Source organism: Diabrotica virgifera, chromosome 8 (assembly GCF_917563875.1).
Source record: "Diabrotica virgifera virgifera chromosome 8, PGI_DIABVI_V3a".
NCBI lineage: Eukaryota > Metazoa > Arthropoda > Insecta > Coleoptera > Chrysomelidae > Diabrotica > Diabrotica virgifera.
In genome coordinates, this window is record NC_065450.1 from 51,073,165 (window position 1) to 51,100,672 (window position 27,508).

At 33.5% G+C, this 27,508-nt stretch overlaps 1 protein-coding gene across 1 annotated transcript in view; it reads left to right on the forward strand.

Moving 5' to 3' along the window:
* Positions 1–27,508, forward strand: part of LOC126890664 (laminin subunit gamma-1-like) — a 260,245-nt gene that overhangs the window by 60,275 nt on the left and 172,462 nt on the right. The window contains exons 3-5 of the mRNA XM_050659781.1: positions 8,728–8,845; positions 10,518–10,701; positions 15,932–16,241. Of these exons, the coding sequence (XP_050515738.1) occupies positions 8,728–8,845; positions 10,518–10,701; positions 15,932–16,241 (612 nt within the window). The remainder of the gene's footprint in view (positions 1–8,727; positions 8,846–10,517; positions 10,702–15,931; positions 16,242–27,508) is intronic.

Consider the following 27,508-nt stretch of genomic DNA (forward strand, 5'->3'; position numbering starts at 1 on the left):
AATGTATGTAGTTTATTTAAATCAAAATACATTTTACTGCTGCCAGAAAAAATGTTTATTTTACAAAAAAAAACATTGCTTTTCGCTTAAATTAAATATTCAAACTGCCAAGAGGCAAGTGGGTGGCAGCTTGAACATTTAATTTAAGGGAAAAACTACGTCTATTTGTAAAATAAACATGTTTTTCTGTTTTCTGGCAGCAGTAAAATGTATTTTGATTTAAATCAATTACATACATTCTTCTTTTTGTGTCAATTAATTTAATTTTTAAAAAAAGTTTTCGAACACCCTGCATAAATAGTTATGTTAATGTTTATATGTCTGAATAGAGAACTGAATAACCTTTAAAACAAGCTATCAGACGACCCCTATTCTCATTTAAAAAAATCATCAATTACGTCATCATATCCATATAGATGAGGTCACTACTATGACATATATGCCAAAAAATCATAATTTGAAAATAAAAATGGACATGTTTTAGGATTTTTCCTTAAAGTCGCCGGCTTAGGAAATAACCAATTTATTCCTTACATTTGCACCATACTGTATATCATGTCATGTCAAAAGCCTCCAATTTATTTACGGTTAATGTTTTAATGTCTTAACTGCATAGCGAAGAGTCGACCAGACTCTTTTGATAGACCATTTTGATAGAAGTAGTCGAATTTAGAATTTTATTCGAGAATCACCAAGCGGTTTTTTTCTAAAGATTTTCTGTTCTATTCTTGATCTTATTTCTAATAAATCAGGATTTAGGCTGCTATCGATCCTACATTCCAGGTACTTAAATCTATTGTCCTGTTCTAAAATATTCCCATTTATTGTGCAAGGTTGAGGTAGGTTTTGGTTTTTTCGGATTGACCACTTTTAGTCTAAGAGCTGGGAGCGGATTTTGCTCGTGATAAACAACATGGAAAAACTATATGGGGATATGTTGAATTAGTTATGTACATGACTTTCCCCAACGGGCGGAAACCAGAGTGAGGGACGAGGGTAGTTATAAGGGGTCAAAGTCGCGGTTTTTATTATTTTTTTTTGTGGCGCTCATGATCAACATAGTGCACCAAAATTTGGGAATAAGTAGGCAATGACATAACTAAGTAAAATCTCCAGGGACGGAGCGCTGCCTGGCCGACAAAGGGGAGGGGGCAGGGGTGAATATAAAAATAATAATGGGTTTTTTGTGACGTTCCTGATCGAGATAGTGCACCAAAATTTGGGAATAAGTATACAATGACATAACTAAGCAAAATCCCCAGAGGCGGAAACCAAAGTGGGGGACGAGGGTAGTTATAAGGGGTCAAAGTCGTGGTTTTTATTATTTTTTTTTCTAACGTTCATGATCGAGATATTGCACAAAAATTTGGGAATAAGTAGGTCATGACGTAACTAAGTAAAATCTCCAGGAGCGGAACGCTGCTTGGCCGACAAAGGGGTGGGGGCAGGGGTGAAAATAAAAATTATAAGGGATTTTTTGTGACGTTCGTGATGGAGACGGTGCACCAAAATTTGGGAATAAGTAGATCATGGCATAACTAAGTAAAATCTCCAGGGGCGGAACGCTTCTTGGGCTACAAAGGGGTGGTGGGCAGGGGTGAATATAAAAATATAACCACCCCCACCCCTTTGTCCCTAACGCAGCGTTCCACTTGTGGAGATTTTACTTAGTTACGTCATGTCCTACTTATTCCCAAATTTTGGTGCATCTCGATCATGAGAGTCAGAAAAAAATATAATAAAAACCACGATTTTGACACCTTATAACTACCCTCGTTCCCCACTCTGGTTTCCGTCTCTGGGGATTTTACTTAGTTATGTCATTTTACGTCATGGCCTACTTATTCCCAAATTTTGGTGCACTATCTTGATCATGGGCGCCACAAAAAAATAATAAAAACCGCGACTTTGACCCTTTATAACTACTACTCTGGTTTCCGCCCGTTGGGGAAAGACATGTACACAACTAATTCAACATATCCCCGTATAGTTTTTCCATTTTACTTATTACGAGCAAAATCCGCTTCTATCTCTCCGACTATTTGGTTTTTTTAATGTTTATTTTCATACCAAACTGCTCACAGGTCGAGTTGGTCTTGTCGATGAGTGAATTTGTCTGAAGTTCCTCAACAATTTCCATGCCTCTCTTGCTTTGCTTCTAATTATTATAAAAACAAAATCAATTGGAAAATACCCAGTAGCTGGCTGTATACCATAATTAAAAAATCATACAGAAGTAAAAAACTTCATTTGTACAATGGTATAAAAAGTTTATTGAAAACTATTAAAAGTCATCCAAAAGGATCTGCAAAACGTTTTCGATCTAGATCAGATCATCTTCAGTGCGTTCTGCCTAGTACATGGAACTAGCAACCTTATGAAAATGGTAACATCGAGAAATATGATTTACATGATAATTCTATAATATTTATAGCGACTCCAAGTCGATGTTAAAGGATTAATTTATGTGTTAGGAGTGCTCAAAGGGCAACATGGTTCCCTGCTCGATAAAAAATCGTGGTTCTTGCCAATTCAATGGTTGGTCTGTGTCCATTGAACTGCCAAGAACCACGATTTTTTATCGAGCAGGGAACCATGTTGCCCTTTGAGCACTCCTAACACATAAATTAATCCTTTAACATCGACTTGGAGTCGCTATAAATATTATAGAATTATCATGTAAACCATATTTCTCGATGTTATCATTTTCATAAGGTTGCTAGTTCCATGTACTAGGCAGAACGCACTGAAGATGATCTGATCTAGATCGAAAACGTTTTGCAGATCCTTTTGGATGACTTTTAATAGTTTTTAATAAACTTTTTATACCATTGTACAAATGAAGTTTTTTACTTCTGTATGATTTTCTAATTATTATATTTGTAACTTTACATTTTTCTGTCACAATTGTTTTTTTCTGCCCTTTATTTCTATGTATTTTTTGTTTCATTTTGCCTTCTGTCTTCTTGATCTTTTGTAATCAGCCATTTTTAATAAGCTTTCTTGTTTTCTTTTATGTGGTTTTCGCTCTTGTCCAACCATATTGTTTTTTGTTTTTATCAATTTATTTATGTTTTCATATAATTCATAGTTTATTTACCCTTGCATATTTCATCAAATAAAAACTAATATTAAATGGAATCGTTGTAAGAAGATATCCTTAACATTAAAGTCGCTGTATTATTGTTTTTTACTTAATAATAATAATAAGCGCGACGAGCCTAGTAGGCCCATGGATTGATTTTTATTTTATTTATTTATTTTATTTATTTAGTACCCAAATAACAGTACTGGACCAATTACAATCTGGGTTAGTGTATTAAGCGTATTAGTAAATTTACCGTTTACAGATCATAAACATAACAACAAAACAGTATAAACGCCGTTTATATGTAAGTGTGTGAAAAAAACTCAAAATGAGAAAAACACACTCACATACGAACAACGACGAACAAAAACTTATAAAGTAATTAAAGAAAAACAGAAAATACATAGTATGTAAAACAATTAAATACAAAAATACAGAATAAATATATAATATAACAGCAAGATGCTAAAAAGTGACTGGTTGCAACCTAATATCGTTAGCAGTATTCTTAATGATGCGTAAATTAGAATTGAAGATGTCAAAGAGATCAGAGTTCGCATTGTAGTGAGCTTGCATTTGTACTAGAGGTGACTGCACCAAAATATTTGATCTGGCTCTGTTAACATAAAACGTTTGTGAAGTACGAGAAGCAACACGTGGTACGTGGAGATTAAGAAGTTGCAATAACTCAGGAGTATTTACTTGATTGTTAATAATTTTAAATAAAAAGCATAAAGATTGAGTTATTCTACGACGTTGAAGACTTTGCATCTTAAATTTATCGAGAAGTAGCTCTTCAGAAAATCCCTAGCAGGATAAATGCCAGTGGATTTAAAGTGCATACTTTTTAAAAACCGCCTCTGTACTGATTCCAAAACAGTTGTGTGATTTTGATAAATTGGAGACCAAACTATCGATGCATAATCGAGTTTGGGGAGAACAAGAGATGAATATAAAAATTTGCAAGTGTCAATATCGGTAAGTTCTTTCGCATTTCGTAAAATGAAACCTAGAGTACTAAACGCACCCGCAACGATATTAGTGATGTGTGGAACAAATGATAGTCTGCAGTCAAATATGACCCCCAGGTCCTTAACAGAGCTGGGGCGACAAATGGAAGTATTATGTATATGATAATCGTAGTGTGTTGGAGAAGGGCTTCTAGAAAAAGACATAACATTACATTTAGACGCATTTAGCTGCAAACAATTAGTGTCACACCATATACTGATTTTATTTAAATTTTCTTGAAGTCTAATGCAATCGGAGGGTGACTTAATTTCAAAAAATAATTTTAAATCGTCCGCATAAATTAGTGAATGAACATCTAGGTCATCAACAATATCATTAACGAATATCACAAACAGTAGCGGCCCTACAATTGAACCTTGAGGTACTCCGGATAACTGAGGAAAAGGGGTTGATTTAAAACCTCTAATTTGTGTATATTGCCATCGATCTGTAAAATAAGAGTTAAATAATTGTAACAGCGTAGGTGTGATTGAAATAGAACTGAGCTTATTCAGTAGAATTTTATGACTTAAGCGGTCAAAAGCTTTGGAAAAGTCAGTGTATATGACGTCGACTTGAGCATTTCTGTCTAATGCTTCACACAGGAATTGAGTGATGTTAACAAGATTTGTTAAAGTAGATTTACCACTGATAAATCCGTGCTGTTGGGGAACTATGAATGGTGAAATGTGGGTGTAAAGGTGTTTATTTATACATATCTCGAAAATTTTACTAAAGTTGGATATGATAGCAATAGGCCTATAGTTTTGGATAGAAGTTCGATTTTCTTTCTTAAACACAGGGACAATTTTAGAAACTTTCCATTGTGTGGGAAAGACCGAACTGGATAATATGCAGTTAAATAAAGTACACAGAGGAGTTGAAAATACGTGGGCACAATCTTTTATGAGAAATGCAGGAATATTATCTGGTCCCATCGTCATGTTCGGCTTAATCTTCCTTATGGCCTGTTCAATTTCAGATTTTGTAAAAGCGGGAATGTGCAATTGTTCGGCAATATATGTATTTAATTTGGGAGTGATATGGTCGGGAGGAGAAATATCGGTGTATGACTTTGAGAAGAAATCGGCAAATGATGAGGCAATATCCTGTGAAGTCTCTAGCTTTATATTATTATACGACATAGTTTCAGGAATAGAACAATTTGTTTTCTTGGAGTTTATGAACGACCAAAAGCTACGAGGATCTTGTTTAAGATTGAGTTCTAGTTGAGACACATAACGCTTGTATATTATTTGATTAAAGTATTTGAATTCTGAACGAATTCTCTTGAATTCAGTGTAATTTTGAATATTACGAGATTTTTTGTACGCGTTCCAAGCTCTATTTTTAGTATTCAGAAGATTAATCAGATCACCATTGAACCAAAACGGATAACGTTTAGTTTGCTTCTTTTTAAGAGGAATATGTTTAGAGAAGATGCTGTGAATATACTGATAAAAGGCATTTAGGTTGCTGTTGATATCAAGATCAGTGGAAAGAAAAGACCAGTCAGATAAATAGAGTTCATTATAAAGTTCTATAAAGTTGGCTCTCTTAAAGTTAAAATTCTGCTTACTGTCGATTTTGATTTCATTAAATTCTTTTTTAATACTAAAATCAATGATGAGCGGTGGATGATGGTTATCCATGGGAACAACATAGTCAATTGCCTGATATACGTTACAAAATATATTAGAAAATACCAAATCTAGGATTTGTTCATTATGATTAACTACATGATTATATTGCGATAGATTAAAGAAATTTGCAACATTCTGCACGGCCACTGATTTACCGGTAGTAATGCCTTGAGTATATTCCGGTTGATTGACCATGCTCCTCCATCAGTTCCTGTCCATTGCCTTCATTCTCCAATTTGTGACGTTCAGTTTTTTAGATCCTCCTCTACGTCCATTTTCCACCTTGTTCTGGGTCGACCGCTTCTCTGACGTCCTCCAATAATTGTACTTGACAGTAGCATTTTCGGTAATCTATCCTCTGGCATCTCCTGTATGTGTCCTAGCCATCGTAGGCTTTGCACAGGAGAATAATATGAGAATAATGAGTACATACTTTGATCATAACGCAATACATAAAGAGACATGGATTTCGCCAGATGGCCAAACAAGGAATCAAATTGACCATATTTTGATTGAAGCTAAACATGCGAAACTAATAACAGATGTACGAAGCTATCGAGGAGCTGATATGGATTCCGATCATATATTGTTGATAGCAAAAATAAGAGAAAGTATGCCGAAACCGAGAGGTCAATTCGAAAGTCGAAAAAATACGATGTTGCCAAATTGAACAACGAGGACATTGCAAAGAGCTTTAAAGCAGAAAATACGGACAAGCTTAGAGGGAGGCAGTACCATGACAATATAGAAACGGAGTGGACAGGAATAAAGTGAGAAGGAAAGTGAGAAATAAAGAATCAGCAAGTAAGCACCTGGGAAAAGTAAGTAGAAAACAGGAAAAATAATGGTTCGATGATGACTGTAGAAAAAGGTTAGAGAAAAGGAATCAGGCACGACAAACATTGATAGATGAGCCAAGTGAAAAAATAGAAAGAAATATGAAGAAGAGAGGAGAAACACAAAAAGAATGTGTAGATATAAAAAGCGGGAACACATGAGTAAAAAGCTTATAGATATTAAGCAACACTATATCAATAAGAACTATAGAACTAGAAATTTCTACCAAGAAGCAAAAAGAAGTAAAGAACAGTATCCAAGAGGACAAAAATTTTACAGGAGCAAAGAGGGGCACCTAATAGGCGACAAAGAAGGAAAACTGGAGAGATGGAGAGAGCATTTTGAGGAACTGCTAAATGAGAGGCAGGAAGGTAATGACGAGGTTCAGATGGAAGTGATACAAGAAAACTACAACCAAGAAGATGAAGTGGGGCCGCCGACAGACGAGGAAATAATGGAAGTTTTAAGAAGCATAAAGGATAACAAGAGTGCAGGTATCAACCACATCCCTGGAGAAATGATTAAACATGGAGGTAAAATATTAGAAAAGAGAATATGTAGCCTACTAAAGATGATATGAGATCAGGAAGAAATGCCGAGACAATGAAGTCAGGCTGTAATATGCCCGATATTCAAAAAGGGAGATAAATCTCAATGTGAAAGTTACACAGGTATCGCTTTGCTTGATGTAATTTATAAAGTCCTTGCCAAGGTTATGAGAGAAAATTAGACAGATATAATATTAGTGTGCAGGTAGGAGAATATAAAGGTGGTTTTAAGAAAGGAAGATCTACGAAAGGAAGAAAGCAAGTTCACCACTCGGGCAGTACAAATTTTTTTTATGTTTAGTATTGAAAGATCTTCATTCTAAAGCCTTAAAAAATTCATAAAAGTAATTTTTACAATAAATAACGCAATTGCAAATACGGCCATTTTGGACTTTTCGCAGGCTGTTTTGCAATAACGTATTACCAAAATTAAACTTGCAATAGCTCAAATTGTAGGTTTTTTAATTTACTATAATTTTCTATTTAAAAGTTTTTCTCTAAAATGAATATCCTAAGCTGCAAAATTAAAAATCTTTAAAAATTGCAAATTTAACAAATGAAAATCGTCATAAATAAAAAACCGCACAAAATTTTTGGTTACATTTTAGTATAAGTTATTCCTGGCATCGTCCTTTACAACACCTGATAGGTTTCAAAAATTCCTGAATTATATCCTGAAATCGACCTATTTTTTACCCACAGCTTGGACTATTCCTCTAGTATCTCTTTCAGCAAGAAAATTTGTTCTATTGTGCTTCTTCCTTGTCTAAAGCCCGCCTGATATTCGCCAATTGTACCTTCCATTCTTTTTTTTTTTTTAATAATCAATCGAGCAATTTATTATTAAATAATCTGCGGGAACTTATGAGGCGAGGAATTCGTCATAGTTAATAATATAATAAGTTCAAGACTAGACAAAAGATTTATGTTTCCTTAGTATAGTTTCATCAAATTTCTAGAGGGAAGTGTCCTATTACAAACAACTATGTAATTTGTGCCATGCAATTTTTATCAAATATGGTTTCTATTTCTGTTGGTAAGTGAAAAACAATAATACTGAGACTTTAATGTTAAGGATATCTTATTACAACGATTCCATTTCTAATATATACTTGTTTTTATTTTATGTAATATGCAAGGATAAATAAATGAAGAACTATATGAAAACATGAAAACCCAAATACACTTAGCAGCAGAAGCCATTGTAAGAGAAAAGACCAGATAAATTTTTAAAAACAAAAAACCATATTGTTGGACAACAAAGATAAAAAAACCAAATAAAGGAAAACAAGAAAGCTTATTAAAAGTGGCTACTACAGAAGACCAAGAAGACTTAAGAGAATACAGAAGGCAAAATGAAACAAAAAATAGAAATAAAGAATAGAAATAAAGAGAAAAACAATTTTTGCACCTAATACACAAACACATAATACATACATAAACATACAAAAAAATCAGAATTTAATATCATCCTGAAGAACAAACATCACCCTATAAGGATTTCTTATCACCGCCACTTTATTCCCCACGCTAAATTAATAAAAAATATTCATTGTCAAACTAAAAATTTATAGGCTACAGTATTTGTATTTATTTTTAGGAAAAGCTTTTGACGTTACATACATACGAATATGGTTTTGGTCTCCTAGACCCGAAAGTTTCTTTATATCCAAGAAGACAACTGAAGATGGCCCTTGGATTCCATACCAATACTATAGGTAAGAATTTGTTTTCCATATTCATATCATATGGATATTTACTATGGATGACGACAATCTTCTTAAACGTTATGGCATTTCGGGTGTTATATTACGAATTTGCAATCTAATTACTGATGTAAACTTTTGATTTTATAACCTATAGAAAAAATAAGTGGTGTAAGATCTGGATATGTTAGGGAATGATTTAATATCTGCAGTTTTGCCGATAAACTCTTCCATGTAAACAGAAGTTTGCTCCATCAGAAAAAAGTATTTGGCGAATGAAGCGTGGATTTTGTTTACATAGATCTTGCACTATTTGGATCTTCATCATACATACTGATATCCTGGATATAATTTGAAAAAAATTTTCAAAAAAAAACGGTGTATTTTACCGTCATGATTTATAGGATTAAAAGGTACACTTGTTTAAGTCGCTAGAATAACTCATAATTTAATAATCTAGTGTCAAAAACGCTTAAAAATTAAAAACAAAAAAGTTATGCGTTAAAATAACCGTTGATCTACCCAAAACGGACGCATATACAGTACGTAAATCGTTCAGCTGGACATGGGGAACATACATTGTACATATTTAGGTAGATAAATACATACATTGTATTATATTGAGATAATTGTGGCAACTGAGCTCTCTCGATGACAATATGGTTGTTAGCATTAAGGGGCATTAACCTCAAAATTGACAACTCATTTCGACTGACACAGATAAACGTCAAAATATGACAATGTATTTGCTAAATATTTTTGGCCTAAGGGAATGGGAAAACTGTTTAGTTTTGAGATTATGTAGTTTTTAAATAAAAAATATTTTAAAAATTAAAGTAAAATTATTAATTTATTAATCATAAACTTTGTTTTTGATTTATTTATGGACAGCCTTACTTCAAAACTTACTCATTCTCTTCGTTCTAACAGCTCTATTGCACCAAAAACTCGTACTCGAACAGAAGCTTCAACTAACACAGGTTAGCGCAGTTGCCACAATTTTCTCAATGTGTATTCCCTATGTCCAGCTGAACAATTTACGTACTGTATATGACCGGTACTAGAAATTCGCAATTGATGAAAGCGATTCATCTCTGGAAGATAAATAAACGTGCCAGTTTTCGGTTTTCTAAATATTTTTTTTTAATTTCTTTGTGAAATTCATGAAATTCAAGAAACGAAAAATTTTCAAATCGATTTTTCTAGAAAACGCTGTACCTATATAGCGCCTTAAACAAGTGTATCTTTTAATCCTATAAATCATGACAATTTAATAATCCAGTGTCAGAAATGCTTAAAAGTTAAATACAAAAATGTTATAAGATAAAACAACCATTACCCTACCCAAAACGGACGCCTATGACCGGTCTAGAAATTTGTAATTAATGGAATTGATTTATCTCTGAAAGATAAATAGGCGTACCAGTTTTCGTTTTTCTACATAGAAGCCTTCTGGAGGTACCTATTTAAACAAAAAACTAATTACAAGACGTCATCTTCAGAGAGCTCTAGCTCCCTGAAAGCATTTTCGAAGTAGGTGAATTGGGTTAAATTGTCTTAAAATTATCTGAGGAATCTCCGCTCTTCATTTGTCAGGAGAGTTTCTGGACACACTGTATATCTAAAATTCCTGTGTTTACTATAGGCAACCAATTTTACACTAATACTATGTATGATGTTGCAGCGCTACTTGTAGAGACACATACGGAATTCCAGAATCAGTACACACTATACGAGGGGAAGAAACAAGAGCACTTTGTTCGTCTGAATATTCAGACATGTCTCCTCTACGAGGTGGAAACGTTGCGTTTGGCACATTGGAAGGAAGACCGTCGGCGTACAATTTCGATGACAGTCCTGAGTTACAGGTAAATAATGAAAATGCTTTTTAAATAAATAAAATTCAGTCTTTTAAAATGAAATTGAAATTTTTTTAACGTCAATTTCAGGTTATTAAAAGACCTTTTATATTTACCAAAAACTAGCCTAACTTGTTTACCGCATGACATTGTCTTCTTGTTTAGCAGCCTCTTCTGGTCCAGTCCTGGGTATAGGCCTCCCCTTCACTTGTGTTTTTCATATTTGCCTGCCTTGAGCTATCTGGTGCCAGTTTCTTCCTGCCTTTTCTCTAATGATCTTCGATCCATCTTTTTTGTGGTCTTCATACCTATGCCTCGTTTATGAGCTCTTGGTCGCCATTGTATTATTCTCTTTGACCACTTTTCTTTAATTTCTCTTGCCACGTGTCTCTCAATAGCTCATGTACAAGAAGTAAGCTTACATTTATCATGTATCTCAATAGCTCTTTGAGTTGTTCTAAGTCTATTGAGAGATTGGTTAGTAAGTGTCCTAAGTCATGACAGGAAGGATGCAGGAAGTATCCTCCCTGTATATTCAAGAATTAGGGATTTTTAGATCTTTTCTAATAAAGCATAGTTTACCTACTGCTATTGCTATCCAAGTCAGTCTTATCCTGCTGGTTATTTCGGCAGTTTAATTTCGACTACACAGGTGTTAATTCTTTAATTTTCAAACAATTTCTCTAGTTATTCTTTCCACGTACTAATTTTACTCTCTTCGTCAAGATAATATGTTTCTCTCAATATCAGTTATATTTCCTTTTTGTCTCCATCTTAATCCAGCTGTTTTTATGTAGGTACCTACATCGTGACTATGGTATTTTAACTGTATAATTTCAAACTAGGAAGACGACGAAAAGACCCAGGTGCAAAGTTTTCTGTAATAAAACAGTTAAAATAATTGAAATAAAACAATAAACAATATTTTAAATCCAAGACTTTTCGTCGAAAGAAACTGCTTTCTGGTTACATCCTGAACCTCCGGCTTTATAAGCACGGAGACGAAGAATATAGAAGAAAGTAGAAAGGACAATGGTCACGTATCTACTCCCTTTTCGTCTAGGAAAAAGTGCCGAAAGACAGTTTCAAATACTCAAAAATCTGAGTAAAGAAGAACAAGGGGGAAAGGCAGTTTTGTTTTAATTTGATTCAGAGTTGGACCACCATCTACAGATAGCTATTTCTGCATCTTATGCTTCATCAGTGTAGCTATACAGTCCCAACTCTGAATCAAAAATCAAACAAGCCTGCCTTGTAAGGGAAATCACCGCGATGCAGTAATTCCATCTTTGAGACGCAAAACAGCGACGTCTCTAGTAAAACTAGGAAGACGACGAAAAGACCCAGATGCAAAGTTTACTGTAATAAAACAATTAAAATAATTGAAATAAAACCATAAAAAAATATTTTAAATCCAAGACTTTTCGTCGAAAGAAACTGCTTTCTGGTTACATCCTGAATCTCCGGCTTTATAAGCACGGAGACGACGAATATAGAAGAAAGTAGAAAGGACAATGGTCACGTATCTACTTCCTTTTCGTCTAGGAAAAAGTGCCTAAAGACAGTTTGGAATACTCAAAAATCTGAGTAAAGAAGAACAAAAGGGAAAGGCAGTTTTGTTTTAATTTGATTCAGAGTTGGACCACCATCTACAGATGGCCATTTCTGCATCTTAAGCTTCATCAGAATCAGATTTGTTTTATTACAGTAAACTTTGCATCTGGGTCTTTTCTTTGTCTTCCTAGTTTTACTAGAGATGTCGCTGTTTTGCGTCTTAAATGTGGAATTAGTGCATCGCGGTGATTTCTCTTAAAAGGCAGGCTTGTTTGATTTTTGATTCAGAGTTGGGACTGCATAGCTACACTGATGAAGCATAAGATGCAGAAATAGCTATCTGTAGATGGTGGTCCAACTCTGAATCAAATTAAAACAAAACTGCCTTTCCCCCTTGTATAATTTCAATTTCTTCGCATCTTTCCATTGTCTCTTTTTCTTTCGGTTCTCCGATTTTCCTTCTTATTGTTATATTTATTGTTTTATATCTGTCTGAGTCATTTTTGGATTTTCTTCTTTTGTCCATCAGTTTCAGGATCTCGTATGCCGTCCATGATTAATTTATCTGCCTTTAGGTGTGTTTCCTTCACATTTTAAACTATTTCTGTAATCTGTTTGATGTTTTGTTTTCGTTCAATTCGTCTCTAATCGCAGCCACTTGTTCGTTTAACGTGGCTCGGGCCCCCATTTTCGTATTAAGGTCTTTCAGCATACGCATATTTTATGACCTGGTTTCTTTTTCTACGCTCTATCTGTTTGAAGCTGTTTCAAAATCTTCTATGTACTAAAATGTAATATATTTGATTTCTAATCATTCTGCCAGATATGTCTCGAAGGGGTTTTCACGTGCGCAGCTATCGTACTGGTAAATGGAAGAAAGTGTGGGTGACAACTAATTATAAGTCTTTTTCTAGAAGGTCTCCGCTATCATTTCTGACTCTCCCAGGTGCTTCGATATTGTGACTTATCTCCAGCTTCAAGTTTGGCATCAAAATCTCCCATAATGATAATAATTTCCGATCGCAGATTTTTCTGATAATTCTGAATTCCCTAAATAAATACAATATAAGAAGTGGGGTTCCTACGGTCTCATCCGCATCCCACATTTCGCTCGTCATCGTTTTCTATCCATCCACCCGTTCTCTTCTATAGCTCTATCTTCCATAGCCTGTTCTATGCCTTTCTTCCATTTTTCTGTAGGCCTTTCTCTTCTTCTTCTATTTATAGGAGTGTAATTTACTGCTATTTTTGGCCATCTTACCTCTGGCATTCTCATAACATGACCATACCATAGCAGTTTCTTTGTTTCTATTCAGTCAACCGTGGAATATACACTCTTCATCCGCCGTCTTACTTCCTCATTTGGTACGTGTTCTAATCTAGATACCCTGCATGCTCTACGTAAGTAATCCATTTCCGCTACTTCTATATTTTTTCTTTCCTTTCCTGTGACTTGCCAACACTTTGCCCCATAATTTAGAATAGGTTGAACAATTTTTCTGTAGATTGTTAATTTTGTATTCAGCTTTCCTTCCTTGCTGTATCCTATGTTGTATGTCTCTTTTTGTAGTCCCTTCTTCTGATATTATGCTTCCTAAATATCTGTATATATTCCTTACATTTTCTTATACTCCTTAACTCTAATTCTGAATTTTCGTTTTCCTCTCCTATTCTCAAATATTCCGTTTTCTCCATGTTTATACGTAGGTCCCACTTTTCATATTTGATCTGTAACTTTCTTAGCATATAATCCATATCATGTTCATCGTTGGCGAGAATTACTTGGTCATCAGCAAACAACAAAGCTGTTAAGCAGTTTTCTTCAATCATTATTCCCATCTCAGCAACTGTTTTCCTCCATTGCTCCAGAGGTTTCTGGAAGTATATTTTAAATAGTTTTGGCGATAAGCAGAACCCTTGCGCCTCAGACCATTTGTAACAGGGAATGGTTTCGACATAGATCTTCCCTGCCTAATACAGCTTTTCGGGTTTTGATACATATTTTTAATTGCTCGCACATATGCTTCACTTACGCCTATCGTCTTCAAAATTTCAAAGAGTTTCTTTAAAGGTAGCGTGTCGTAGGCTTTTTTCAGATCATTAAATGTTAGGTGAGTAGACATTCCTGGCTTTTTTTTTCTCTATGTTGTTATCACGAATATTTGTTGCATCACGAATATGTTATCTGCGCACGATCTACCGGCGCGAAAACCACTTTGTTCTTCCATTTCCTGTATTTCTAATTCAACCCTTTTCTTTAATACTCGGCCATACGTCCTCCCCATTGCACTGGTTATACTTATACCTCTCTAGAATTTCCTAAATAAACAATAATTGATATCTCACAATAAAACACTGAAAACTTTTGTTTTCTATACTTCCACAAAATTTATTATTTACAACTATGTGACTACAGCTGTTTCGGCAGAGTGCCTTTCTCAAGTGATATAATTTACAATGTGTTTGCCTTTTTAAGTCTCTAACTGAAGAGGTTGAGGAGTGGGGAGCTGTTTGTCTCGAGTTGGTCATTCAGAATTATATCTGTATTTTTCAGTTTATTAATTTCCATAGATTCTAAAAAAGATAGCTTAAGGCCTTTATTTTGGACATGCAGAATTTGAAACTCTTCATTGAAACAATGATTATGATCTAGAAGGTGAGGTGGGTATGGAGAAGTGCCTGTTTTTCTATTGTTGAACGCCCTTTTGTGTTCTGCTATCCGTTTGTCAAAAGTTCTGCCAGTTTGACCGATGTACGTTTTCGGATAGTCACTACAAGTTAGTTTGTACACACCACTCTGTAGTTGCTTTCTCTTTCGGCTTTTATTGTTCTTAATATATTTGCTTAAGTTGTTGTTAGTTCTGAAAGCTGGCATTATTCCTTTCTTTTTTATGTATCTGGCTATTTTTGTTGTTATCTTGCCAGTATATGTGAGAGAGCAGAAGGTACTAGGTTCTTTCTGTGGTGGTGGATACACTAATTTCAGGGCTTTCTTATGGAGTTTTTGATTTAAAATTTTGTTAACTGTTTGTTCATTATAGCCGTTGTTTACTGCTATTAGTTTAATGATGTTTACTTCTATCTCGAAGTTATTTTTTGTCATATTAAGAACAATAAAAGCCGAAAGAGAAAGCAACTACAGAGTGGTGTGTACAAACTAACTTGTGGTGACTGTCCGAAAACGTACATCGGTCAAATTGGCAGAACTTTTGACAAACGGATAACAGAACACAAAAGGGCTTTCAACAATAGAAAAACAGACACTTCTACATACGCACTTCACTTTCTAAATCATAATCATTCTTTCAATGAAGGGTTTCAAACTCTGCATATCCAAAATAAAGGCCTTAAGCTATCTTTTTTAGAATCTATGGAAATTAATAAACTGAAAAATACAGATATAATTCTGAATGACCAACTCGAGACAAACAGCTCCCCACTCCTCAACCTCTTCAGTTAGAGACTTAAAAAGGCAAACACAAACACATTGTAAATTATATCATTTAAGAAAGGCACTCTGCCGAAACAGCTGTAGTCACATAGTTGTAAATAATAAATTTTGTGGAAGTATAGAAAACAAAATTTTCAGTGTTTTATTGTGGGATAAAATGAACTTCCATCAAGTAACGGTCGAATCCATCAATAATTGATATCTATTTTTTAATTAGTATTCTTATTATTTTAGGAATGGGTAACTGCTACGGACATTATGATAACCTTGGATAGACTAAATACATTCCGAGATGAAGTTTTTGGTGACGAAAAAGTTCTGAAATCCTATTTCTATGCCATTGCTGATGTTGCCGTTGGTGCCAGATGCAAATGTAATGGACATGCCTCAGAATGTGTCTTCTCCAACCGACACGACGGTCATCATGCCAGGACATGTAGATGCCAGCACAATACTGCTGGTCCCGATTGTAATGAGTGTTTGCCTTTTTACAATGATGTACCTTGGGAAAGAGCTACGGCCAGAAATGCTTACGAATGCAAAGGTTAGTATATGTTTATAAATATTATGAATGTGTTCTGTATTTCATTAACAAACACTTTTTAATCCCAAATATAGTGACAAAATTCAAGATATGATATTATTATTATCCCGGTTATTTATAGCGTTCTTCGCCTTCCGGTTTCCAGTTTCCAGATTCGTCGGTCGTTCCATTCGCCAGGGTGAAGATTCCTTTCCGATATTGCCTTCTGAATGCCGCCTAGCCAGGATTGTTTGGGCCTTCCTCTCTTCCTTCTTTCCCTTGGTGTCCATTTTAGAATTTGTTTTGGCAGTCTGTCATCGTCCATTCTTTCTACGTGGCCATACCAGATCAGTTGTCTCCTTTGAATTTCGTCTATAATGGTTGACTTGACTCCCATTATATTTCTGATTTGATCATTTTGTATTCTTTCAAGCCTTGATTTTCTAGCCGATCTTCTCCAGAAGTCCATTTCAAATGCAAGTAGGCGTCGTTCCAGGGATTTAGTAAGTTGCCATGTTTCGCATCCATAGAGCACTATACTTTTAAAGATGGAGTTAAAGATAAGATGGTTTCTTTTGACCATAGCATCGGGTTTAGGCATCCAATCACCCTTTTTCCCAGGGGCGTCATTTGATAGGCGGGGGTAAATGCCCCCCCTGACCCTGAAAATTACTGAAATTTACAAAAAAAATACATCAATTTTCATCATTATATCATATATATAATGTATTGTATATACAAATATCTCAAATATTAATTGTTTTTTTGAAAAATGATCAGACCCGTCGATTAGTATTTCAAATTGTCGTTTTTGACATACAATAATAATGTATACAGGGTGTCCCAATTGAGAGATATGACGTCATCGTTGATTTTCTTAAATGGCAACACTGCCATTTTGATAGCTATTTTGATAGAGTGTGTAAAGTTATACACAACTGCAAAATATCAAATTTTTATTCTCTACCATTTACAAGATAATACTAATTGTTTTTTTGAAAAATGCTCAGACCCGTCGATTAGCATTTCAAATTGTCATTTTTGACATTCAATAACAATGAATACAGGGTGTCCCAATTTAGAGATATGACGTCATCGTTGATTTTCTTAAATGGCAACACTGTCATTTTGATAGCTATTTTGATAGGGTGTGTAAAGTTATATACAACTGCGAAATATCAAATTTTGATTCCCTACCATTTACAAGATAATAAAAAATAACAAAGTTATGAAAAACTAATAATCGAATAATAATTCCCTTTAATTATTTCAATTAAGCAAATACTCATAATAGTCCTGTCGCCAGGGGGGGGGGTACAACGGCCTCCTTAATTCAGATGGACTTACCCAAGTTTTTTTTTATATATTTTGACCCGTAGAATACGAATTTTTTGGGTAACAGTTGATCCGGATGTCGATAACATTGTTATAGACAAAGAACTTGAGGAATTACATAACAGCGATTTCTCGCAAAACAAGACATCTTTTTGTATTTTTTGGGTCATTTTAAGCAAAAAATATTCCTATAAGTTTTTTCGTAGAATGCATAGTTTTCGAGATAACCGCGGTTGAACTTTCAAAAAATCGAAAAATTACAATTTTTGAACCCGAATAACTTTTGATTAAAAAATAAAATAGCAATTCTGCTTACCGCATTTGAAAGTTTAAGTCAAATTATATCGGTTTTGATTATTTGCATTGCTAAAAATTAATTTTTTTATTGTTAAACTAATCTATAAACAAATAGTGTTTCCCGTGCCTAATACATGCGTTTTAACGCATGCTACGTAGAAATTGCCTCGCTTCTACTCGTAGCTACTCTACCTACTCGTTCGATTTTAAATGAGAAATCATTGAAAACATCACTCATATACTAGGTGTTTATAGCTTTGTTTAACAATAAAATAATAAATTTTTAGCAATGCAAATAATCAAAACCGATATAATTTGACTTAGACTTTCAAATGCGGTAAGCAGAATTGCTACTTTATTTTTTAATCAAAAGTTATTCGGGTTCAAAAATTGCAATTTTTCGATTTTTTGAAAGTTCAACCGCGGTTATCTCGAAAACTATGCATTCTACGAAAAAACTTGTAGGAATATTTTTTGCTTAAAATGACCCAAAAAATACAAAAAGATATTTTGTTTTGCGAGAAATCGCTGTTATGTAATTCCTCAAGTTCTTTGTCTATAACAATCTTATCGACATCCGGATCAACTGTTACCCAAAAAATTCGTATTCTGCGGGTCAAAATATATAAAAAAAACTTGGGTAAGTCCATCTGAATTAAGGAGGCCGTTGTACCCCCTCTGGCGACAGGACTATAATGTTGTCCTCAATTATTATCAAATTGTCAATGGGCAACGTTATGAGCATTTGCTTAATTGAAATAATTAAATTCAATTATTATTTGATTACTTGTTTTTGATAACTTTGGTATTTTTTATTATCTTGTAAATGGTAGGAAATAAAATTTGAAATTTTGTAGTTGTGTATAACTTTACACACGCTATCAAAATAGCCTTCAAAATGACAGTGTTGTCATTTAAGAAAATCAACGATGATGTCACATCTCTAAATTGGAACATCTTGTATACATTATTAATGTATGTCAAAAATGACAATTTAAAATACTAATCGACGGGTCAGAGCATTTTTCAAAAAAACAATTAGTATTTTAATTATTGAATTTATTCCAAATTACCGATATATTGTCCTTTTCATGATCATTTTTCAGTGCGTAACAAATGATAGGAAAAAGGATAAGTCCGTGATAATACACATTTATGACATTTATTCTAACATGACATTTTAGTTAAATCTGACAGTTGTCACATTTTATTTTCAATTTGGAATAATCAAATGTGTTTCTTGCATTTATAAAATGGTATTTTCTTTGATTTGTATAGTCTTATAAATTATACAGATTATATTTGTAATATTATTATCTAATTAAAAAAAAATTATTTTTTTATTATGGCGCCATCTATCGACAACTAGAATAACTAGAAGAAATATTATAAAAATGTCACCGACGAAATGTAATCACCGACGTGCCTTTTTTTCTGTCACATACAATTTAATGCGTTAGAAAGAAATCGAAAAACTGTGACGCACTGGAAGATGATCATGAGAAATACTGTAACTTGGTTATTTTATATTATCTTGTAAATGGTAGAGAATAAAAATTTGGTATTTCGCAGTTGTGTATAACTTTACACACCCTATCAAAATAGCTATCAAAATGACAGTGTTGCCATTTAAGAAAATCAACGATGACGTCATATCTCTTAATTGGGACACCCTGTATACATTATTATTGTATGTCAAAAAGGACAATTAATTTGAAATACTATTTGACGGGTCTGAGCGTTTTTCAAAAAAACAATTAGTATTTGTGATATTGAATTTATTCCAAATTACAGACTCTCCCTGTATAATACTTGCCCCCCCCCCCCAATCAAAATTTCAAATGACGCTCCTGCTTTTTCCTTTCACGATCCTTTGCTCTATCTCTTTTTCGGTGCGCCCACTCTTGTTGATTGTTGTTCCCAAATATACATATTCCTCACAGTTCTTGATTGATTCTTGTTCGTTAACTATTAGATCTTCTACTTCAGTCCCGATGCATAAGTATTGGGGTTTGTTTCTATTTACAGAAAGGGCCCACTCTTCATATGTTTGAAATAACCGTCTCATCATGAATTCTCAATCTTCCTTATCCGCGGCTACTACGACTTGGTCATCCGCGAAATGTAGAGTATACAATGTTGTATCATCGTCAAGTTGAATTCCCATTCCTGAACAAGATCGTCTCCATTGTTTTAGTGCTTCATTTAAATAGATCTTAAATAGTACTGGGGAGAGGCAGCATCCTTGTCGTAATCCTTTTGTTACTGGAAATTCTTCTGATAAGGTGTTGTTTAGTTTGATTTTTGATGTGGCTTTATTGTATAGTTGTTTGACCGCGGCGATGATCGTGTTATTTAAGGAAGATCGTTAAAGAGACTGTCACACCTGTCTCACAGGAATCGTGTCATATGCTTTTGTGAGATCCACAAATAAAAGATGTATTTCCTGACTTCTTGCCACTTTCTTTTCATTAAGTTGTGTTAGGGTAAATATGTGGTCTACGCAAGATCTTCCAGCTCCAAAAACCTGCTTGCTGTTCAGTTTCATGAGGTTCGTATTCTTGCTCAATCATGTTTTTTAAGATTTTACCAAACAGCCAGCTAAAGGTACTAGTGACCGAGATACACCTGTAGTTTCCGCAGATATCTTTTGGACCTTTTTTGTGAATCGGAGATATGATATATATCATATCAGATCAAGATCATATCAGTAGACCAGGGTAATAAGCTAGAAATAGACCATGTTCGGGACACTCAAAGATACAGGTAGCTGACTACTTTTTTAGTTATTGTATACCTATAGGATGAAAACATACCTGTTCCTTGCCTAGAGTTCGCGTCCGTTTTTTAATTATTAACAATTTAGTGCAAAAATCGCGATTTTTTCGATTTTTTGCACCCCTTTCAAAAGCTAAATAGTTGATATAAAATTACAAAATTTAATTTTTTAGAACATTAAAAACCTTCAGAATGCCGATTTCTGAAAGTTCAAAAGTTAATTTGTTGCTACGCAAACTGCAAAATAAGTGAAAATCGTTATTTGTTAATAACTTTTACTAAAACTACCTTAGAACTTTAGTGTTTCACCCAAAGTTGGGTATTGGGGTACATAACAAACCCTCAAAATTTGAGACCGATTTATTAATTAGTTTAAGAGTTATTCCAATTGTTTTTCCCAGAGACCTTTATTTTGCAATAACATAAGACAGAAGCTAATGAAGATAGGGCAAATCTGAGTATGCCAAATAAAAGTAGAAAACTGATACTATCAAAATGTACTAAAAAACGATAAAAAGATTATCTAATACAGTCAAACCCGCTTATTGGAATAGCCTTCGTGCCAAGCAAAAGTATTCTTATAACCGGGATATTCTAATAACCGATCATTAGTGGCTAGTAGAAACGTTTCAGGGCCTCAAATTTATATTCCTTAAAGCGGGATATTCCTATAAGAGGTATTCTATTAAGCGGGTTTGACTGTATAGTCAAAAATCCTAATGCCAAATTTGTGAAATTTTGTAGTTTAAAAATATTTAGAATAACTTTAAAAATATTGTCTGTAAACAAAGTCATTTCACATATTACAAAAGCTGGTATTTTACATGAATTTTTAAAAATGTAGTTTAACTGGTGACTAGTGGTAAGTGAAGGGGAAGCTGGGAGCCGACAAGTGCACGAGTTCAAAAACTAAAAAAGACAACTTAAAACTACTATCATTTTTTATATCTCGGGATCTACTCAATATATTTTGATCGTTCTTTTTTTAATTTGTATGTAATTTTTCTGTACATTACAAATATGTAATTTGTCTAGACATTTATTAATTAATAAACAGTCTAATTTCTTTAAACAATTTTTGAAAAAATAATTATTTCCCAAAAATCCATGATTTTAATCATATTATCCCATTAATCATAGAAAAAGTTAAGGTATACTTTAATACATAAATTATCTTCAATAAATAAATATCTAATAAAAATAATTTATTTATTAAAGTGTACTTTAACTTTTTCTGTGATCAATAATGATACTATGATTAAAAAATAGATTTTTGTAAAAAAATATTTTTTCAAGAATTGTTTAAACAAATTAGACTGTTTATTAATTAATAGATTTATAAACAAATTGCATATTTGTAATGCAGGTAAAAATTACATACCAGTTAAAAAAAGAAAGATCACAATCCATTGAGTTGATCCGGAGATACAGCAAATTATATTCGTTTGAAATTGCTTTTTCGGTATTTTAACTCACTGAATTTGTAGGTTCCCCCTAGTAATCGTTTGCACTACATTTTTGAAAAATGGTAGAGGGTGCTGTGAAGGTATAATGTTTTTGCAAATTTTTTAAGAAAAAATACAAATCCCCTTCTTTAAAATGGCATTAATGAGATTCCCTAATTATTATAAACAAATTAGCTATGAATTAAAAAAAACATATGCCTAGCTTTGTCCCAAATGAGCCCAGGCTAAATTTTCTTATTTGAAAATTCGTGTTAAAATACTATCTTTTCGAATACTTATATAAAAAGATTGTTTCTACGGACAACATTTTTAAAGTTATTCTAAATGTTTATAAATTACAAAATTTTAAAAATTTGGCATTAGGATTTTTGACTATGTTAGACATACTCAGAATTATTGCTCTATCTTCATTAGTTTCTGGCTTATCTTATTGCAAAACAAAGGTCTCTGGGATAATCAAATAGAATAACTCTTAAACTTATTAATGGATCAGTCTCAAATTTCGAGGGTTTGTTAAGTACCCCAATATCCAACTTTGGCGAAACACTAAAGTTCTAAAGTAGTTTTAGTAAAAGTTATTAACAAATAACGATTTTCACTTATTTTGCAGTTTGCGTAGCAACAAATTAACTTTTTAATTTTCAAAAATCGGCATTTTGAAGGTTTTTCAATGTTAAAAAAACTGAATTTTGTGCTAAAAATCGCGATTTTTGCACTAAATTATTAATAATTAAAAAACGGACGCGAACTCTAGGCAGGAAACAGGTAGGTTTTCTTCTTATAGGTCTACAATAACTAAAAAAGTAGTCATCTACCTGGATCTTTGAGTGTCCCGAGAAAATCCTTATTACCCTGGACTACAGCTGAAGATATGATATACAACTGGATATTTGAAACTGTAAATGTCTTCTTAAATCTAAACTTGGTTTCTTCACTGTCGAGTTCGGTAGAAAATAATGAAATAAAAATAGACGATTCGTATTCTAAAGACTTCATTAGACTGTCTGTACTGAATGTACTAAATTCTAAACAAATTAATGTATGTAACTATTAACGAATCAGAGACAATCCTGGTCTAGTTTGAATCTAAAACACTTAGGTTTAATATAAACTAAGGCGTACAGGAGAACGAAATATTAGGCAGGTGCACAATTTTTAGCTCCCAATTTCTAGCGCCCCAACAGCAAATCTGATATTTTCATATCCATCAAAGTAGACAGGATATTATGATGGCTCGTCCATGTAGAAATAATGAACGACATAACTATCCAAAAATCATATATGAGGGTCATTAGTAAAATAAGATTCCCTACGCCGCTGAGAAAGAAGGCGATGGGTTAGGAAAAATTTAGCAACAATGCCTTACACATCAACTTTCCCTCTCTCTTACCACACCAGTTTTGCCTCGCTGCATTGCTCAGTGTCGGCCTAGCAACCTTCGAAGATGGAGATTCCAGTAACTGTTACCGCCAATGTGAAATTCATGCTGTGATACTTTCTTTAAATGCAAAATGGTTTTCACCTCTTGATATTCATCGTCAGTTAATCGAAGTCTATGGGCAAAAGTACATATCTGTTCAACATGTTCGCACATGGTGTAGCGAATTCAGTTCGCAGGTTGAGCAGAAGAATTTCAGAGTCATCGTAAATTTCCGTTCGGAAGTTATATCGATCTCCAAAAGTTACCCAAATGTATTCTAATATTTGGCGGATTTTTAGTTAAAACTCTTCACGAACGCGCATTCACACTAAAGCGAATTCAACAAGGAGACAGGCTACCGATTACACATTAAACGTTATAATCCTCTAAAGCAGTGATTCCCTAAGTGGTCCAGGTGGACCCCCAGGGGTCCACGAGGGCCTCAACGGGGGTCTACTTTGGCGTGAAATAAAAATGGGGGTTCACAAGTTGTAAGTGGGGGTCCATGCAGATTTTATAGTGATTTGGTATTTATTTAAACAAATTTGCATTTTTTTATCGTAAAATATCAATGGAAAAAATAATGTTTTAATAGTAGGGACTCAAAAATGTCATTATAATGCATTATAATAAGTTATTTTGATTATAAACAAGTTTTTGATCAAATTTTAGTGTAGAAAACGTTAAAATGCCGTTTTTTATATTTTCCTCCATTCCGAAAATACGTGTTCTTCGATATGACTGAAAATTTGCCCACATATAGCCAAAATACAGGGCTTTAAGTGGTTGAAAGAATTTGTATATTTTTAAAATACAAAAAAAAATACGTGGAATATAAGAGTAAAAAATATAGGCGTCTACTGTAAGTAGAATTAACTTAATTAAAAAATGGTTAAAAAAATTGTAATAATTATTGTAAACACGATGATGTATTTGGAACAATTTCAGTTCGTACCATTTTTGTCGAAAAGTTGAAAATGGCGGAGATATTGATTTTACCAAAAAAAAAATGAAAGAGATCAAAATTGTATAAAATTTAATTCTCTCCATTTTTGTATAGGTACATTTTTGTTTTAAAAATAATAATAAACGGGATAATTCAATAATTATTCTCTAACTGTCACTATTTACCCCCATAACTCGGAAAATATCGACGGCACAAAAAAATTTATAATAAAAGAAATTACAAAAATTACACTTTTTCTCGAAAAGTTAAAAGTGGCGGAGATATTGAGCAAAAACGATTCTCCTTTAAAATCAACGGACCCCCTAAAGATTAGAAAAATAGTATCTTGCTTGGATAGCTCGGCATGCAAGATCAAAGGCTAACCCGACTGGATTATATAATTTTGACTCTGATATTATTGCATGTAACTTTTCTTGTATTTTAAAACTATACAAATTCTTTTAACGACTTAAAGTCCTGTGTTTTGGCTATCTGTGGGAAATTTTCAACCAAATGTACTTTTGTAGACGAACATGATTTTTGGGAATGGAGGAAAATGTAAAAAACAGTATTTTAACGTTTTTTACACTAAAATTTGATTAAAAACTTGTTTTAAATAAAAAAAATACTTGTTTTTGATTAATTGCAGATTCATAGTCATAAATTTTTTATTTTATAACGTAAGTACTACAAAAATACTTGTTATAATACCTAATAATCACATTTTTGAGTCCCTTCTATTAAAACAATATTTTTAATAGAAGAAGATACTGGTGTCGGCGGTCCACCGAAACTAGTAAATTTTTTAAAGTGGTCTACAAGAAAAAATAGTTTGGGGACTTCTGATCTAAAGCATTATCAGTAGTAATTGCACAAGAGCTCTGAAATTATTGAATTTTTCCCGAGTGACACTTTGACAGTTTTAATTTGAAATTATGTCAAAATGTCACGAGAGCAAAAATTCTATATTAATTTCAGAGGTCGAGTGCAATTTGTTGCGATTATTTCATGAATAAAACTGTTCAAAACCAAAATTTTATTGTAATTTATTTATGTAAGTACCATTAAACACACAGTTTTTATAAATATTTGACGATTGAAAGTCATCACTTTTATAATTTTTAAAACATTAATTGTCATTAATGTCACTGAATGTATTTTTTCGTAGCAACGAAGGGTATCTGACGTAATATACTTAACGACGGTAGATTATCAAAAATTATCGATTTAATTCAGATTTCTGTAGCTTTCTATTGGTCAGAATCTCCTATGAATGAAATAATCGCCGAAATAGTCAAGGGGTTACGACGCTAAACTTGTGATCAGGAAATCCGCTTATTTCCCAGCTAGCCCTATATTTCTTTTTCGATCTATTTCGCATAGGAAAATAAATCTAGTGTACATTCGATGGACACAAAAAAAATAGATTAAAACATAGTAGATGGCTGGGAAATGATCTCGGATTGCCCGATCACAAGATTAGCATCGTAACCACTATATCATTTCGGCGATAATAGTTTAGTGGTTTATAATGCTTAACATGTAATCGAGAACCATAAGAAAACTTTGAAAAACTCATGGTAAAAGAATAAAAAGAAAAACTGTTAAACGCAGTAAAAATGAGTGGCACATGTATTTTCATTTTGATGAAAAATAAAATTCAAGTTCTATTTTGAAAGATTTTTCCATATTTGCTAAAGAAACAAAACGCGCCTCAAAAGAGTACTTTTGATAAAGTTTGTAGTTTGAGGCTGTTTTTCAGCGCGTTTTAGAATTTGAATCCATTAAAATTACAATACATTTTTGCGCCACGTAATACCTATTCATATCAGATGTTTTTTAGCTGGAATATTGTATGCGCCACTCATTTTTAACGCATTTAGCAGATTTTTTTTTGTTCGGAAATTACGTCACCTTTATTTTAAATAAATAACTGTTTATGATATACACTCATCAAAATATTCTAGGAACCAAAAACAAAAGGAGAAATTACAGAAGGATTTCAAATAATTTATTTCAAATATTAAAAAAAAAGTTCAAAACAAGTGTCCCGCATATAAAAGAAACTCCGTAAAGAGAATTCCGTAAGTCAAAAAATAAAAAACTATCTGCCCAATATTTTCCATACATGCTCAATTGGGTTTAAATCTGGCGATTGTGCAGGTCATGGTAAAACCTCAATTTCATTATTTTTGAGGAATGTTCGCACTTGATTGAAATTTGGGACCAGTTTGTTGTGCAAAGTTTACAAGGATCGAGAATAATACCGCGGTAGTCTGTTGCATTTAGAAACCGTTCCAGACAAACGAGATTGGTTCTTCCACCAAGAGTGATGCCACTCCATACCATTATACTACCGCCTTACTTTCTATGAATCTCCTGCACGGTGACAAATTGCTCAGCATTGCCAGATCGTCTCCAAATTCTTATTCGTCTTGTATCTGGTGCAAATCCAAATCGAGGCTCATCTGTGAACAAAGTGAAGGCTCACTCACGTCTAACCCAATTTGCGTGTTCCTGTGCCCACTGAAGTCGATAAGCGCAATTTCCTCTGAATAACACAGGCACTTTCTCAGGTCTTCGAGCATTTATCTTCATGCAGTCTATTTCTAATGATTTGATCACTTACAAGCAACTTTGCAGCTTCATTTGTAATTGTGATGCAGTTACAAGACGATTTCGCAAAGCCTGCAACTTAATAAAACGGTCTTCAATCTGGTTTTATTATCATTGTACGATCTGTATGACGTTCAGCAACATCACCAGTTTCTTGAAACCTTAACCACAAACGATTAGGTGGAGGACCTCAGCAACGTCTCTTTGACTTCTGCCAGCTTGAAGCATCCGGATTGTACGCCACTGGGTTTCGCGATTTAAATGATGTCTCTCCATTATTGGCAAATGCAGAACTAAATAAAAATCCACATAGACATCGAAAATCGAGTACCAATAAAGAAATATTACTTTTTATCTTATACAGAGTGGACCAAAAGAAAACAGTCCACCTCGATATTTGGCAGTATTTATTAGATTTTAAGGAAATGAC